Below are 17,956 nucleotides of genomic sequence, written 5' to 3' on the forward strand. Positions count from 1 at the left end.
TCACCCCAGCAGCCGAGTAAAAAGGGGCCAAAAATTGATTTTCAATCTTCATTATGGCCATTTGACTATGTCACACCCCAATTCTTGAATGAATAAATATAATCGAGGTGCAACTAATTCATAGAAATAAACAAGGAACAACCTTGTAAAAACCCGAAATAGGATAGAAAGTCGGGCTATGCCCCTTTGGATCACAAGTTTTGTTTCATGCTTCTGACAACCGACGTTCATTAACATAAAACTATAAATTTTAAATTGAAGCTCAAATGAAGTCATCTTAAGTTGAGAAAACAAAAGATGTATAAGAGTAATTGCTACAGCGGAAGTCTAACATATGAATTTTAACTCTAGCCTCAGCTCCGTCCCGTCAGCACCAGCCAGCCAACCTGAAAACATTTGAAAGTATTTTTGGGCTAAGTACTAATGTACTTAGTGGGCATGCATTTTCATAAACATTTCATATTTTCGTAAGAGCAGTTTATCCAATTATACTTGACATGACTTAGAAGGTTTTAAAATGAAAGAAGTACTTCTAAGCATGTTAAAACATTTTTCATTTGTGCGCACATGTCACACTCCCTTTCTGTTACTCGCTGTGATCCCGGACCTTTTAGCCACCGACGGATCCATTACTCCTGCTTTACTTGGACTGAGGGCGTAACCCAGCCAAGCTCCCATTTGGGACCCAATGCTCCGGAACACATCCCGTCGAGCACCCTTATAACGCCTCATACATGATTAGTGCCCGAATGGAGATCAACCCACCGAGTCAGCTAATAGGTGTACACAATTCTCAAACAACGTGTTAGGTCATAAGAGAACCTCGATCGATTAACTTATGCGAGCCTTAAACAGAGCAGAGTGCACAAAATATTTTATTGGATAAACAGTTTTCATTACATTAAATAAACAATTTGCATTTCATTGAAAACATTTAGAGCTTAATAACTCAATCATACTTTGTATATTTGGAAAGTAAGCCCACCTGGTTAGGCAAAGCCTGAAGATCATAATCACTTATAAACCTGTCTTGGGAAAGCAGCGCTAATCCCCCTGGTCACAAAGCCTACAAGAAATTCTATTCTTAATAGGTCTCGTGAAGCTAATCTTAATTCATGGTGAAGTGCTTAATATTCTATGATTCACTTAGCCGGGTTTTCAAAAATTTAATGAATATATAATTGAAAACTAAATTTCTTGAGTTAAGGACACCAAAAATATCCTTACTCGATTTTCTTTAAAAATTGGAATTATAATTAAAACCAATTAAATCATAAATACTGTTATTGCAAAATATAATGCAAATCATGTCATGTAATAAGTAATTTACTCAAAATATGCACATAATAATAATTTAATATTATTATGAAAACTAGTCTTTGAAAATAATTAATTAAACTAATTAATAGTTCAATTAATAAAACATAAGACAACCCAATTAAATTAATTGAAGGTAGTCCAAAGTCCTTAAATAAAATAAGGGCCCAAAACATTTATTAAAACAATGGCCCAACTGAAAAATAATTAAACAAACTCGGCCCAATAGACTCGGCCCAACACTCATGCCCTAGCCCAACACCCATCTCCTTCTTCTCCCCACCATCAGTCACGCCTCCCTTCAGTCCCTCACTCCTCCTCACTGCTCGTCTCCCTCTCTCAATACTCAACTGTTCGAAATACGCCCCCCTTCTCTCTCTCAGCCATCAGTCAGCCAACTCCCGCCGCCGCAGCTCCCTCCGGCGAGGCAGCCGTCGACCGGCCTCCTTCCTTGGCAACGACGATAGGTACCGCCGCCGCCTCCCTCCGTTCTCACTCAGTCCGCTCCCGGCGGCTGCAGCAGCAAGGCCGCCGCCGACCGCGACTCCCTCACTCTCTGCTCACTCCGACCGACAGCAGTAGAAGAACCACCGCCGTCGCCGTCCTTCCCTCGACAAAATCCAGCCCAGACCCGGCTCAGAGCGGCAACAAGGCCCTTGCCTCGCCGCCTCTCCCTCAAATCTCCGGCGACAGCAGGCTTTGCCGCCGTCGACTCTCCTTTTCCCTCCACTGACTCAACCCATCTCTCTCTCTCTTCTGTGACAGTGGCGAATCACCACCGCCACCTCTCTCTCTCGCTCAACTCTCTCTCATTGAATCAGACCGGCGAGCAACCATGAAGGCCGCTGCCGTTGTCGACTCTTTCTCTTCGGCTGGTAACAGCCGCCCACCGTGTAGCTCGCCGGAGGAGCAGCAGCGACAAGCCGCGCCACCCTCGGCTTTCTACACACACCAGGACACATAGACGGAGGTAGCACGCAGCCGCCGTCCACCGACTCTCTCTCTCAAGCCGTGGCCGGGCAGCAGCGGCACCACCGCCGTGCTCTGCCTCCCTCCGCTGAACTTTGGCCGACGGCAGCAGCTTCATGCCGCCACCATCGCCGCCCTCTTATCTCCCTCGGAACTCTCTCCCGGCTCTCTTTCTCTATGTGAGAACAGAGCACCACAGACAAGCCTCAATTTCCGACAACCGCAACGAAGTCACGGCCGTGGTCCTTCCCGACTCGACACAGCAAGCAAAAACAAGCTTAAAACTCATTTCATTTTTTTTCTTCATTCGTTTCTTATTCAAACATGTATGCAGATGTATATGAATGCTTTGTTCAAAAGTCTTCGTTCAATTTATAAGTGAGAGTAAGTGACGTGCATACACAAAAACATGAATTGTTGTCTGTTGTACATTAGAGGTTTGAGTACTGGAGGAAATCACTGAAACTGAATTTGGGTGCTAACCGTGAATGGAGGTAAACTGAATTTGGGTGCTAACCGTGAATGGAGGTAAAATGGACAGAGTGATTTGTAGATGAAATCTTTAGAGCTTTCAGCTGAGTTTGTGGAGTCCGTGTGGTATAGCTGAACTTCTGTGGGTGTAGCTCCGCACTTAGTTCCTTGGTATGTAGGAGAAATGGTAAGTGGAAGGAAATGGGTATTTTGTTGGAGAAATAGGCATGGCTAAAGCTTATTTTGGTGGGGGCAAAGGATCGTGTGTAGTGTGGGTGGAAAGTGGGGAAAGTGGAAATTGGTGGGGAAAAAGTATCGTGTGGTGTAGTGTAGTGTAGTGTGGGTGGAAAGTGGGGAAAGTGGAAATTGGTGGGGAAAAAGTATCGTGTGGTGTAGTGTAGTGTAGTGTGAGTGTAAAGTGTGAGTGTAGAGTGTGAGTGGAAAGAGTGAGTGTAAAAAAAATAAATAAAATATAATGAAAACTGTAATAATCGTTCAGTGTGCGCTTAAATAAATAACTCGTGTAGATACTAAATGTTAAATTAAATAAATATGCAATGCATATAAATTTAATAACTAAATTTATAAATGTTTTTTTTTTTAAACACTTTTGTTGGAATTAAAATAAATTCATTTTCTTTATATCCGGCGTGAATCATCCTGACTTCTAAGTTCAAAATAATTCTAAATTTAGCTAAGAAATAACGGGGTGTTACATCCCTCACTCCTTATAAAAATTTCGTCCTCGAAATTGCATACTTGGGAAATCTAGTTTGGAGTACTAGACATTCACTATCAGTGCACCTACATAGCTTGATGCTTATCATATTTTCTAATCGTGAGAATGCTACGTCTCATGTCTCGAGAACTGTTGACAAACAAACTCATTCTAATCATACTATGCTTATCGTGATCAAAGAAGATCTTATTGGGACAACTATATAGTACGAGTTTATACATTGGGATGACTAAATTGACAATCACCGAGATCATAGTCATGTGGGCTGGCCAGACCCAGCACAACGAATCACTCAGTCAAATGGGAGCTTCGCCCCCAATCATGTCAACTTCTTATCTCTTATAAAGCTCTAAGTCAACTTCTAACTTAAATCACTTACTTCTAAGTACTTCAATCATAAATCTTTGGTATCATATAGGTCCATTCTATGTCGTTCTAGCGGTGCTATCACGACTAACATTCGTAAGGCATTATTGGGTGGTTCTCAAACGATTTGTAAAAGAACTCATCATTCTAATCATATAGGCAGTGAACCTAAAATGATAACATAAAGCTTTCTCATCATTCATTCATACATACATACATACATATATTTGCTTTTTTTTAAATTTTGAGTCATATGGACATTAAATGTCCCTTTCATGAAAAACTTTGCTTATGCCGGAAAGATTCAAGGAATCTAACTCGACCATACATACATACATACATTGATTCGTTAAGGGCTCGGGTTGTCCCAAACACGAAATACATTCATTGAGTCGTTATGGGTTCGGGTAGTCCCAAACACGACAAAAAGCATTCACATAGCATCGTAAACATAAGGCGCACATTTTCTTGAAAACTTTCATAACATCTGAAATACATATATGTATATTTTTGAAACTATTATCGTACCTTGGTTGCGGCAGTGTGACGGTGAGCTGAGGGCTACTGACATTCTTAGAAGTCTAGAGATACTATTCTAGACTCAACATCAAAAGCTTATGGTTATCAGAGTCATGAAAGAAAACTCAGGCTCTGATACCATTCTGTCACACCCCAATTCTTGAATGAATAAATATAATCGAGGTGCAACTAATTCATAGAAATAAACAAGGAACAACCTTGTAAAAACCCGAAATAGGATAGAAAGTCGGGCTATGCCCCTTTGGATCACAAGTTTTGTTTCATGCTTCTGACAACCGACGTTCATTAACATAAAACTATAAATTTTAAATTGAAGCTCAAATGAAGTCATCTTAAGTTGAGAAAACAAAAGATGTATAAGAGTAATTGCTACAGCGGAAGTCTAACATATGAATTTTAACTCTAGCCTCAGCTCCGTCCCGTCAGCACCAGCCAGCCAACCTGAAAACATTTGAAAGTATTTTTGGGCTAAGTACTAATGTACTTAGTGGGCATGCATTTTCATAAACATTTCATATTTTCGTAAGAGCAGTTTATCCAATTATACTTGACATGACTTAGAAGGTTTTAAAATGAAAGAAGTACTTCTAAGCATGTTAAAACATTTTTCATTTGTGCGCACATGTCACACTCCCTTTCTGTTACTCGCTGTGATCCCGGACCTTTTAGCCACCGACGGATCCATTACTCCTGCTTTACTTGGACTGAGGGCGTAACCCAGCCAAGCTCCCATTTGGGACCCAATGCTCCGGAACACATCCCGTCGAGCACCCTTATAACGCCTCATACATGATTAGTGCCCGAATGGAGATCAACCCACCGAGTCAGCTAATAGGTGTACACAATTCTCAAACAACGTGTTAGGTCATAAGAGAACCTCGATCGATTAACTTATGCGAGCCTTAAACAGAGCAGAGTGCACAAAATATTTTATTGGATAAACAGTTTTCATTACATTAAATAAACAATTTGCATTTCATTGAAAACATTTAGAGCTTAATAACTCAATCATACTTTGTATATTTGGAAAGTAAGCCCACCTGGTTAGGCAAAGCCTGAAGATCATAATCACTTATAAACCTGTCTTGGGAAAGCAGCGCTAATCCCCCTGGTCACAAAGCCTACAAGAAATTCTATTCTTAATAGGTCTCGTGAAGCTAATCTTAATTCATGGTGAAGTGCTTAATATTCTATGATTCACTTAGCCGGGTTTTCAAAAATTTAATGAATATATAATTGAAAACTAAATTTCTTGAGTTAAGGACACCAAAAATATCCTTACTCGATTTTCTTTAAAAATTGGAATTATAATTAAAACCAATTAAATCATAAATACTGTTATTGCAAAATATAATGCAAATCATGTCATGTAATAAGTAATTTACTCAAAATATGCACATAATAATAATTTAATATTATTATGAAAACTAGTCTTTGAAAATAATTAATTAAACTAATTAGTAGTTCAATTAATAAAACATAAGACAACCCAATTAAATTAATTGAAGGTAGTCCAAAGTCCTTAAATAAAATAAGGGCCCAAAACATTTATTAAAACAATGGCCCAACTGAAAAATAATTAAACAAACTCGGCCCAATAGACTCGGCCCAACACTCATGCCCTAGCCCAACACCCATCTCCTTCTTCTCCCCACCATCAGTCACGCCTCCCTTCAGTCCCTCACTCCTCCTCACTGCTCGTCTCCCTCTCTCAATACTCAACTGTTCGAAATACGCCCCCCCTTCTCTCTCTCAGCCATCAGTCAGCCAACTCCCGCCGCCGCAGCTCCCTCCGGCGAGGCAGCCGTCGATCGGCCTCCTTCCTTGGCAACGACGATAGGTACCGCCGCCGCCTCCCTCCGTTCTCACTCAGTCCGCTCCCGGCAGCTGCAGCAGCAAGGCCGCCGCCGACCGCGACTCCCTCACTCTCTGCTCACTCCGACCGACAGCAGTAGAAGAACCACCGCCGTCGCCGTCCTTCCCTCGACAAAATCCAGCCCAGACCCGGCTCAGAGCGGCAACAAGGCCCTTGCCTCGCCGCCTCTCCCTCAAATCTCCGGCGACAGCAGGCTTTGCCGCCGTCGACTCTCCTTTTCCCTCCACTGACTCAACCCATCTCTCTCTCTCTTCTGTGACAGTGGCGAATCACCACCGCCACCTCTCTCTCTCGCTCAACTCTCTCTCATTGAATCAGACCGGCGAGCAACCATGAAGGCCGCTGCCGTTGTCGACTCTTTCTCTTCGGCTGGTAACAGCCGCCCACCGTGTAGCTCGCCGGAGGAGCAGCAGCGACAAGCCGCGCCACCCTCGGCTTTCTACACACACCAGGACACATAGACAGAGGTAGCACGCAGCCGCCGTCCACCGACTCTCTCTCTCAAGCCGTGGCCGGGCAGCAGCGGCACCACCGCCGTGCTCTGCCTCCCTCCGCTGAACTTTGGCCGACGGCAGCAGCTTCATGCCGCCACCATCGCCGCCCTCTTATCTCCCTCGGAACTCTCTCCCGGCTCTCTTTCTCTATGTGAGAACAGAGCACCACAGACAAGCCTCAATTTCCGGCAACCGCAACGAAGTCACGGCCGTGGTCCTTCCCGACTCGACACAGCAAGCAAAAACAAGCTTAAAACTCATTTCATTTTTTTCTTCATTCGTTTCTTATTCAAACATGTATGCAGATGTATATGAATGCTTTGTTCAAAAGTCTTCGTTCAATTTATAAGTGAGAGTAAGTGACGTGCATACACAAAAACATGAATTGTTGTCTGTTGTACATTAGAGGTTTGAGTACTGGAGGAAATCACTGAAACTGAATTTGGGTGCTAACCGTGAATGGAGGTAAAATGGACAGAGTGATTTGTAGATGAAATCTTTAGAGCTTTCAGCTGAGTTTGTGGAGTCCGTGTGGTATAGCTGAACTTCTGTGGGTGTAGCTCCGCACTTAGTTCCTTGGTATGTAGGAGAAATGGTAAGTGGAAGGAAATGGGTATTTTGTTGGAGAAATAGGCATGGCTAAAGCTTATTTTGGTGGGGGCAAAGGATCGTGTGTAGTGTGGGTGGAAAGTGGGGAAAGTGGAAATTGGTGGGGAAAAAGTATCGTGGTGTAGTGTAGTGTAGTGTGGGTGGAAAGTGGGGAAAGTGGAAATTGGTGGGGAAAAAGTATCGTGTGGTGTAGTGTAGTGTAGTGTGAGTGTAAAGTGTGAGTGTAGAGTGTGAGTGGAAAGAGTGAGTGTAAAAAAAATAAATAAAATATAATGAAAACTGTAATAATCGTTCAGTGTGCGCTTAAATAAATAACTCGTGTAGATACTAAATGTTAAATTAAATAAATATGCAATGCATATAAATTTAATAACTAAATTTATAAATGTTTTTTTTTTTAAACACTTTTGTTGGAATTAAAATAAATTCATTTTCTTTATATCCGGCGTGAATCATCCTGACTTCTAAGTTCAAAATAATTCTAAATTTAGCTAAGAAATAACGGGGTGTTACAGACTACATTGTTTCTTAATTTAATTAGCATACTCATAAATATAATGAAAATTAATTTTAAATAAATAAATTTAAACTGAATATTAAAAAATTTTAAAATAATAAGAATTTGCAATTATAAAATTTGATATTATGAAAAGTAAAAAAAAAAATAAGTTATAAAAAAATACTAATAAAAAAGAATTAATTTTTTTTTCAACACTATGAGAGAGGAGAGAGAAATTTATAAAAATTTAATATTAAAAAAAAATTAATTTGTACATTTTAAATTAAATATTTATATAAAATATATCAAATTAAAGCTCTTGTCGTGATCTTTAATTTGATATGCATATTAAATATTTTATAATTAATCGAATTTCACAATTTTGGAAAGAAATAAAACAACAAATAAGAAGTTAAAGAAATGAAAAATAAAAATAAAAATATAGTTTAAATATAAACCTTCAATTTTATTATAACTTCAAAATTGCCACTCAATTTTGAAATTGATTTCAAATTGGAAATTGTCTTTTTAATATAGTAGAGATTTTCAACTGTGCATAAATTGTAATGATAATTATAGTTATTAAGTAATTTTAAATTATTTGATAATGAAAATTAGTACACATATTATTATTATAGAGTATTCCACGTAATAATAAATAAATAAATAAATATTTTCCTGCACAAATTTAAATAAAAAACTTATAAAATTTTAACAAAGAGAAAGAAAATAAAATCTTTTTAAATTATAACCTATTCGTTTAAAATTTATTTTTGATTATTTTATATCATATTAAAAATCTTGTTATGACTTAAACTTAATATGCATATTGAATATTTCTTCATAAATCAAATTTGATGATGTTTAAAAAAAAATTAAAATTATATATAAAAAAATGAAAAATTATTGATGGGAGACGAGAGAAATAATGGAGGGAAAAATTGAAGTGAGAAAACTCCTTTTTTATATATTATATAGATTCTTCATAACAAACCTTTTGTGTATGCATATTAAACTCGTGTGGGAAAAATAAAAGGCTTGAATTGATATCTATAAGTAGGCGAAACTTGACTTACAAAAGAATGGTTGCAATTTTTTTTTTTTGAAAGGAGAATGGTTGCAAATTAACAAATAAATCACTAAAATTCTATGTGAATGCTACAAGGAACCATTATTTTTCACATGGCAACAACCAAAACACAGAGGCTTCTCCAAATAGACCTCCCCTTTCGACTCCTAGCTCAAGATTGCTTGCTCATTGCTCGTTGAGAAGAAGCTCAATCCTCGTCTTCCTTCCTCTTCTGCCTCCTGTTCACACTCAAGTAACCGCGTGCAAAAGCTTCAAGAACTCTCATTGTTGGAGGCCTACGCCTCGTGCTATACCTCGTTCGATTCGAGCTGGATCCTATATCTGGTTCGTGCCCCGACTGAGCAGCAGCAATGGAGCCATCCTCGTTGTCTAGAGGCAAGTTGAGGTCGATCAACAACTGAGCTCGTGGATGTTCATTGCTGCTGCTGGTTGATGATGGCAGCATATCAAGATTCTTGCTTACTTCATCTTCATCTTCATCTTGATTAAAATCATGCCCAACAAAACTAAAAATCATACGAGAAAATTCTACGACGACTGAAAGTTCAATGTGATCCAACCAAATAGAAAGCTGTCATGCTCCAAGACTAGAGTCGTGCAATCTTTAGGGAGAAATGATTTTTCACTAGTAAATGAGCAGCCCATTGGGTTTATACACTAATATAAAGAAAAAAAGCCCATTAACTTAATATAAAGAGTGGAATTGCAAAAATTTTGTTATGGAGATCAAGATTAGGCTTTGGTCTTGGAATAGGATTTTCCAGATTGTTGATGATAGGATGGACTTGGAAGAGTGGTGTTCCAATGACCTAATTTGTAAACTCCTTTAAGGCTTCTGCCTTGGTACTTCTGGTACCACTTTATTTATTTAATTCTACTTTTTCTGATCAAAAAAAAAAAATATCCATCCCATCGGGTCCACGGGGATAAATATAGCCCATCTCTTCCACCCTCTGCTTCCACGGGGATAAATATAGCCCATCTCTCCCACCCTCTGCTCCCCCTCTCTAAGTTTGAAAAGAGATAATTACAATTTAAATGTCAATCTTCAAATCGTTTTAATTAAGAATTAACCTTACAATTTGTGGCAGATTAAATTCTTTAACACACGAATACACAAAATTGTATGTATATTTGTGTGATAGTTTCAAAATAAATTGTTACACGAATATATATTTTTTGCGTATTCGTATTAATTATTCACGTATCAAAGTAATATTTTAGGAACAATAACTACTTCTAACATATTATATTATGTAATAGATAAAATGACTATTTTTAAAATTATTTCTATATTGTGGTTATTCTTTTTTAATTTTTACTATATCAAATGACTATTTTTAAAATTGTTTCTATATTTATCATCCCACAAACACCCATATGAATGTAGTATAAAATAAACAGTCGCCTCTTTAGGGGTGATTGAGAGCTTATGAATCAAAATTAATCTTCCCTTCGAATCCTAATAACATTTTCTTCACCAAATATATTGTACACTAACATTTTGTAGCTATTAAAAAAATTAAGAAGGGAAGAAAAAGATAGACACTGTTTCCAACAATATTAACCAAAAATATCGTTAAATTAGTACACAGCTAGAGTAACCACATGCTAATGAAGTCATTGATTGATTGGAATGGCAAAATTTATTTTATATTAAAGCAAACTTCACCAAGATTGGTCAAGCCCTAGTTGAACAGTTCCAAGATCCAATCATAATTAAACAAAATTAAAATAATCAAGAATAATACAAAGAAGGGCGTTGAAATGGAATCTTCTCAAAATAAGGGCTGTGCGTGGGCCATAGAATATTCCTGTGATTCTCGAGCATTGGCTGTTAATTAAATAATTTTGAAACAATTGTTTCCCCTTCAAGCCCCTGTTTGTTTTCTTCTCATATCTCGAAAACCTATTTTATACTATAATTGTTTTTTTTTTCCTTTCTTTTTAATTTAGAAATGAAGTGATGAATCAGACAAAAGAGGAATCACCAACATGAGCTAAAACTTAATGTAGGTGCACATAAACAGAGGAACTACAACTCCTACTTTTCTTTTCTCTTCTTTTTTTAGCGTAACAACTTTACTTTCTTATCAACATGACATCTGTTAAATATCATGTTGTGATTTTTTCTATCTTTTTTTTCTTTAAAGGTAAAAAATTAAAATCCCTTAAATGATGAATATTTGTGATGAATTTATTGCTGGATAAATTCGTATTTCTAAGTTCGAATCTCATAAAAAAAAATATTTTTTAAATTAATTAATTTATTGCACAACACAATTAATTTACTTTATTGTAAACATGACATCTGTAATTGATCAAGTTGTAGATATATATTATTTTTAATTAGGACCTTGCTATTTGGATCAATTTGATCCGGATCAAATCAAAAAATTAATTAATGTTCAACATAAAAAGACATTTTTATCCTTTATGTATTTTTCATTTTATAATTTTAATATATTAATTAAATATGTATATATATTTAATTGGGAACATTAATTTCATTAAATAAATTTGTAGTTTCAATGAGAAGTTTGACTAAGCTATGTATTTTGTAAATACACATGAATCTATTTATTTCATGACATGTATGAATGTTTTTTTTTTAATTAACATACTTTAGTTTAATTTATTTTAAAGCCAAAAATTAACTTACATATTCCATTCATATATGTTTGCACAAACCCAAATTATATATGAAGGTAATTAAATAATGTCACCACTCTTTAATGTCACTAAAAACATAAATGAAGCTATGATGGTCAACATTTTCAAAGTTTTAATGAGACTATATATTGAAACTGCTTACCAAAAGAATTGTAGAATTTCATTGAATCAATAATCTAACTTAAATATTAATCTCTTTAATTTGTTGAATTTCATTTTGAATCTCAAAATATCACAACCACTCCCTTTGTGACTTACTGACTTGTGTTAACATGGGTGACATGGATAATAAATTATAGCGTATTAAATATCATCAATTCATAATTTTTTATATTAACTTTTTTAGGAAAAAATTTAAAATAAATTTATATTAATTAAAAATAGAGTAAAAAATTTTAAAATACGTTACGTATATTAAATAAAAATAAATTCATGTAAATCAAATTGTCACCTCTTGTACAATTGCTACAATTGAAGTATATATTTTTATTGCTCACTAATATATATGAATAACGACTTACCTTTAGTGATCGCCAACAAGGAAATTCATATAATAATAATATATAAGTATTTTGATTTTTAAATTGAAATATGTTTTATAGTGATTGGGGGTGTTTAAATAAAAAAAATGTTACAAAATAATATTACTATTATACCTAATGATTAGCTCGTTAATCTTCATATTTCACACCTCATGACGAGCATCAAAATTCCTATGTTTTTTATTCTTAAAAATAAATCCCCAACACTAAAAGAAGGAATCACATAAATTATAAAGTGAACAAGCTGACAAAGCAACGAATTATGTACGGCTTCCTAGCTATCTTGAATGAATTCATTTAAGTGCATAGATTTAAGGAGATTAAACATTTAATTTTATGTTCATGAATTTAATTTATTGCCTAGAAAAATAACAAGAATATATTAAATTTAGTATTTTAAAATAATAAACTTATATTAGGGGCATTTAAGGCAAAACATATTTTCAATAAAAAAAATTATAGTAACTTTTTTACCCCTACTGATCCGGATCAATTTGATCCGTAAGGATTTATCCTTTTAATTAATTGATTAATTATATGTAAATTTGGAGACAAGAAGTCATCATTGAGATGCATGAGTGAGTATGTCTTTTCTTTTGATCTGGTTTGGTTGAATATCCATAAACCCCACGACCTTGGAACATGCGAATGCATTCATTCAAATCAAATTAAACTAATCATTCTTTAATTCATTAATTTGTCCACTTGCAAACTAAGAGACACGCCAATTAATGGAATTCTTAATCAACATCACTATGACTTACATAGAATAATCATCATATACAATAATTTTGATTCCATCTATGTGATTGAGATACGTCAGCAAAAATTCAAATTTATTCAAATATCTCCGGGCTTCATTTAATTTTAATTTTTTGAAGAATAATTTAACTTAATTTTTTTTAGAGTTTTACAATAAAAAAGTTTAGTTGAACGTCCATGAATTAACTTTCTCTTTGACCTAAACATGATCCAAACATATATGAAAAAGTGTATAAATTTCCTTACAATTCAATACGTAAATAGATATATGCTAAAATTGTTTTCATTAAAATAAATTTGGACCATTTGATCTTTGTATGATCTATGACTATATATCATTTAATTAATAAAATATTCGCTCCCTCCAGAATTCGAACCCAGGTAAAATTTCGCCGCCTTCAATTTAATATCAGCTATAGAATTTGAAAATCTAACATTCCAAATGTATTCCATTCTTATATACTAATGCATCTTTTAATGACAATAGTAAATCATACAAAGGTCCATATTGGTGCAGATTAAGAGGGAAAATTTCTACCTAATGGTATACCTTTATAGATACTTAATTTGTTGATTTAGAATCAATTCATCGACACATTCTTCAATTTTGAACTCTTGGATCTTTGTATAGATTTTTAAAAAGTTGACCAATGTGATATCAAAATAATGTCCAGATACAATCACCATTTATAAATTACTGATGATATGAATAGCTAGACAAATACATATAACTGTGGAAGCATGCCTCACAAATAACACTATGTTTATCTTAATATATTTTTGTGAGGAAGTGGGCGATTAGGGCAAACAGTCAAAATCCAATTTTCTGCGGTTTTGAAGATGACAGAATAATTACCAAAAGCAAGTGGGATTAATTTGACCTCAAAAGATTGCATCAAGAAAAGCAAGAAAATACCTCTAAAAACAAATAAATAAAAAAGAAAAGCAAGAAAAATCATACGTACGGTATTAAATTCGTATACTATACGAAACAAAAACATATTGACACAATATTTGTTATTTAATTTAAACGGTCTAAAAACTAAAAAAAAAAAAATACTCCAACTATTACTAATTAAATATTTGTGAGGCATGCTTCCACAGTTATATTTTAACTCAACACTTCGTAGTAGTTAATTTTATTCAGATACAATTTAAGAAAATGCCGAAGTACAGTCGTAGTTCGATTTCCAGTGAGTTATTCCAAGTTGCCCAAAAACTCAACACTTCATTTATTTTTTACTCTCTCCGTCCCATGAAGCATGACACACTTCTTTTTGACACGAGAATTAAGAAATTACGTATTTTATGTATTAAGTGTGGTAGGTGAAAAAGTGAAAATGTGAATAAAGGATAATTTTTTTGCCATTTTTAAAAACGTGTCATGCTTCGTGGGACAAACCAAAAAGAAAATTGTGTCATGCTTCGTGGGACGGAGAGAGTAATAAATATAATGTGATGTAAAAGAAATAAAATTAAAATTCCATGTTAGGGGCCAATGAGACGCGCGCGTCAAAAATTCGTCTGCCAAAATTGAATGACATGATATTTTGTTAGTTTTCAGATAACCCATGTACTTGATTCGTAAATGTTAGTAGCTCATCAGAGTTTTTATGTTAAATGACCAATAGTTTAATTTATAGTATAAACTATATATTTTATCTTATGGAGCTAATGGAAATAGAAGTCGGCAAAATAAAAATAAAAATTGTTACACGACTTAGAGCAGTTCACTGAACGTTGACTTCTTAGAGTACAGTAAATATGGTTACTATTGATCAGATTTGCAAGTCGTATTAATTAATTCCTACGAGAAAATAATAATGCTATTTAGACAAAATATGTCCGAATAAAATATGGTCAAAGTATTTTATAAAATAAATTTATTAAAAATTTTGGTTTAAAATAAAGAAGAATTTAGCTAGTTTTATTGTTTTCTCAATATTGTAATTTTTTAATAACTTTTTTAATTTCTACTATTTTCAAAGTACAAAAACTAAAATAATAATAATAAAAAAAATTGTTAAAAAATTATAAAAAAAACTACAATATGGAAAAACAATAAAATTAACTAAATCCTTTTTAACCCTGAACCAAAACTTTTAAATAAATTGATTTTTAAAATTTTTTAACCTTTTTTTGTCTGGATAAATTTTGTCCAAATGACACTACTCACGAGAAAATTGTATTTTTGGATAGAGTAGTGCTATCTGGATAAAATTTGTTCGGACAAAAAAAAATTAAATATTTTAAAAAATCGATTGATTTAAATGATTTGGTTTAAATTTAGAAGGGATTTAGTTAATTTTATTATTTTCTTCACATTGTATATAATTCTTTAGCATTTTCTTAATTTTTTATATTTTTTTTTGTAGTTTTTGCACTTTGAAAATAATAAAAATAGAAAACATTATTAAAATATTATAAAAAAAAAACTACAATGTGGAGAAAATAATAAAATTAACTAAATTATTTTTTTATTTTGAATAAATTTTTTTAAATATAATTTTTTTTCAAAGTATTTAACCATATTTTGTGCGGACAAATTTTGTCCAAATAGCATTATCATTTTGGATATATACATGTATTCTAAATTCTGAATATATATAAGTATGATGACAAGAATGTCGTCGTAAAAAATGGTTTCATCGCTTTGAATTTACGATTTTAATATTTTTATATATTTGGCATATATGTATATATAGTCGGACAATACTCAATATATATAGTGAGTCTATTTAAATCTCATCCATCTCTTGAAGGTGTTCGATTTTCTTTTTCATAATTATTTATATATACACAACTTCATTTGACAATTTTAATATTTTTTAATTACATGATATAAAGCCTATAAATGATTTTTGGAAAACACTAACAAACATGCATAATGGCCCTTCTGTCATGTTATATACTATATTATCCAAAATCCAATTCTTTTTAATAAATAAATACAACCATGTACGGACGTACTTAATGAAAATCATAACTTTTCCTAGAAATGAATCTGATTAAATACCAACTAAAGCATACTCTTTGGCTATATATGTCAAATACTTTCTTTGGGAGGATGGATTCTTACCTGGCCAAATTTGCTAGCACTAAAAATACTTTTAGCTCTTTAGATAATCAAATTAAGTAAATAAAGTTGTAGAAAAAGAGAAGTTTGATATAGAGTATAGAATATTAATGTCACACTTTAATTTGATCAAAGTCGATTGGAGAAATCCTAAAGATTCAATACAAGAGATATGTCTTATAAAAATGATGAATTATATATTCTGATTAGTTATTGCATGTCAGCTTCCATTTGCACCCAAAAAGTGCCCAGAATTTATGGCTTCCAGATTTAGCAAATGTCACATTTTATATAGGGCTCGTTTATCCGGTCACATAATCTGAATCTAATTATTAAATTGTTTTATACACATATACTTTTTACTTTGTAAGACTTAATTGTCAAACAAAGTCGCCAATTTTTCTTGATTTTGGTTGTAGGTGTTATGCCACAAAATTTCTGACGACTACTGAATAACTATTTTTACATTTTTTTTAGAACCAACAATTTATTTCCTTTTCTGCCAAATGTGGATGAATTTCATCACCATATTTTTCCGATCGTAGAATTATTTTGGCGGTGCCTATTTTGCAATAGATAAATTAAAACTATGGTCATTATTGAGAAATTTTATAATTAAAGCACGTCTAAAATTAAAATCAGGTCAAAATCGATAATTTTTTTGTTAGCTAACCCTATTTTTAATTACACAAAATATTTTATGTTGCTGGCAAATTAAATATCATCATACGCCACAGTACCATTATTATTAAGGACACATGAAATATGACATAGAATATCCACACACATATACATACAAACACACACATAACTCACAACACATAATATAAAGTTATAAACACACACAACACACACTATATATCTATAGTTTGACCAAGAGATTAAACACACTTTTTTTTTATTTCCTCCCTCAAGATGTCTACCTCAAACAACAACAACAACGACAACAACAACAGTTTCGACTCGTCAAAGGCCGTGTTCTCGATAAGCATGGCGGAGAGCGGGTCGTCGTTGGCCGGGGAGCAGGAGCGGCTGGTGCCGATCGCGAACGTGGGGCGGATCATGAAGCAGATCTTGCCGCCCAACGCCAAGGTCTCCAAGGAGGCCAAGGAGACGATGCAGGAATGCGTGTCGGAGTTCATCGGCTTCGTCACCGGCGAAGCGTCCGAGAAGTGCCGGAAGGAGAGGCGGAAGACGGTGAACGGGGACGACGTCTGCTGGGCGATGGCGACGCTCGGCTTCGACGACTACGCGCCGCCGCTGAGGAGGTATTTGGAGAGGTATAGAGAGATTGAAGTTGATAGGGTCAATCAGAATAAGGCTGGTAATAGTGGAGAATTTGATGATAATTTGTTGTATACACAAAATAAACCACAGAGGGATTCTGGTTGAGAGCAAATTTTTGTTTTTATTTTTTCAATTGTGAGAAATGAGGAATTTTGGAGTTTGATTTGATGGTTTTTTAGTTAGGGCCGTTTATTTTTCATGATCGATAAGATGCATGATTATTTGAGTATTTTTTCTCCTTATTATTAGAATATCGTCGATTTCATGAATCAAGTAAAATTAGTTCAAATGATAGAAATTATACATCAAGGGCTTTAATATATCCTAAAGTTCCAATTCATTATAGTAAATTAGGGATTAACCTTATTATATTCATCTATATATCAAAATTAATAATCAAAAGTAATTGGGGTTCTTGTTTTGGTGAAGCTGCTATTTTTTTTATCAGCTGTGAGCTTTGTTGCCTTAGGTTTTGAATGTAGTTCTTGAACATAAATGCCAAAAGGAGAATGATTTTTTTGGGGGGATGGGGGTTAACGAAAGTAATCTTATTTAGGAAAAAAAAAAAGTAGTGATATATGTGTAGAATCTGGGCTAGCTTATTGGTTAAGGCTGCTGTTCCATTTCTTCTTCTTCTTCTTCTTCT

General features: G+C 34.2%; 1 protein-coding gene and 3 long non-coding RNA genes across 4 annotated transcripts; 2 read left to right on the forward strand and 2 right to left on the reverse strand.

Annotated features, from left to right (window-relative positions):
- Window positions 1–140: 140 nt before the first annotated feature.
- Window positions 141–2,943, reverse strand: LOC130991947 (uncharacterized). The gene is made up of 3 exons (XR_009091202.1): window positions 2,804–2,943; window positions 986–1,066; window positions 141–386 (listed from the first exon to the last, which is right to left on the reverse strand). It is a non-coding gene; the product is annotated as an uncharacterized LOC130991947 (long non-coding RNA).
- On the forward strand, window positions 1,688–3,316 carry LOC130991954 (uncharacterized). The gene is made up of 2 exons (XR_009091208.1): window positions 1,688–2,780; window positions 2,815–3,316. It is a non-coding gene; the product is annotated as an uncharacterized LOC130991954 (long non-coding RNA).
- A 1,281-nt stretch (window positions 3,317–4,597) lies between these two features.
- LOC130991946 (uncharacterized) lies at window positions 4,598–7,462 on the reverse strand. Its single transcript, XR_009091201.1, has 3 exons — window positions 7,227–7,462; window positions 5,443–5,523; window positions 4,598–4,843 (listed from the first exon to the last, which is right to left on the reverse strand). It is a non-coding gene; the product is annotated as an uncharacterized LOC130991946 (long non-coding RNA).
- Window positions 7,463–16,920: 9,458 nt separating this feature from the next.
- On the forward strand, window positions 16,921–17,513 carry LOC130991916 (nuclear transcription factor Y subunit B-1-like). Its single transcript, XM_057916368.1, has one exon. The coding sequence runs from the start codon at window positions 16,939–16,941 to the stop codon at window positions 17,413–17,415; it is 477 nt and encodes a 158-aa protein (XP_057772351.1). The 5' UTR covers window positions 16,921–16,938; the 3' UTR covers window positions 17,416–17,513.
- The last annotated feature ends 443 nt before the right edge of the window (window positions 17,514–17,956 follow it).

This window comes from Salvia miltiorrhiza, chromosome 7 (assembly GCF_028751815.1).
Source record: "Salvia miltiorrhiza cultivar Shanhuang (shh) chromosome 7, IMPLAD_Smil_shh, whole genome shotgun sequence".
Taxonomy (NCBI): Eukaryota; Viridiplantae; Streptophyta; class Magnoliopsida; order Lamiales; family Lamiaceae; genus Salvia; species Salvia miltiorrhiza.

Bases quoted from the DNA above. Each gene is read 5' to 3' on its own strand.
- LOC130991916 (XM_057916368.1), top strand. From the start codon at position 16,939: ATGTCTACCTCAAACAACAACAACAACGACAACAACAACAGTTTCGAC.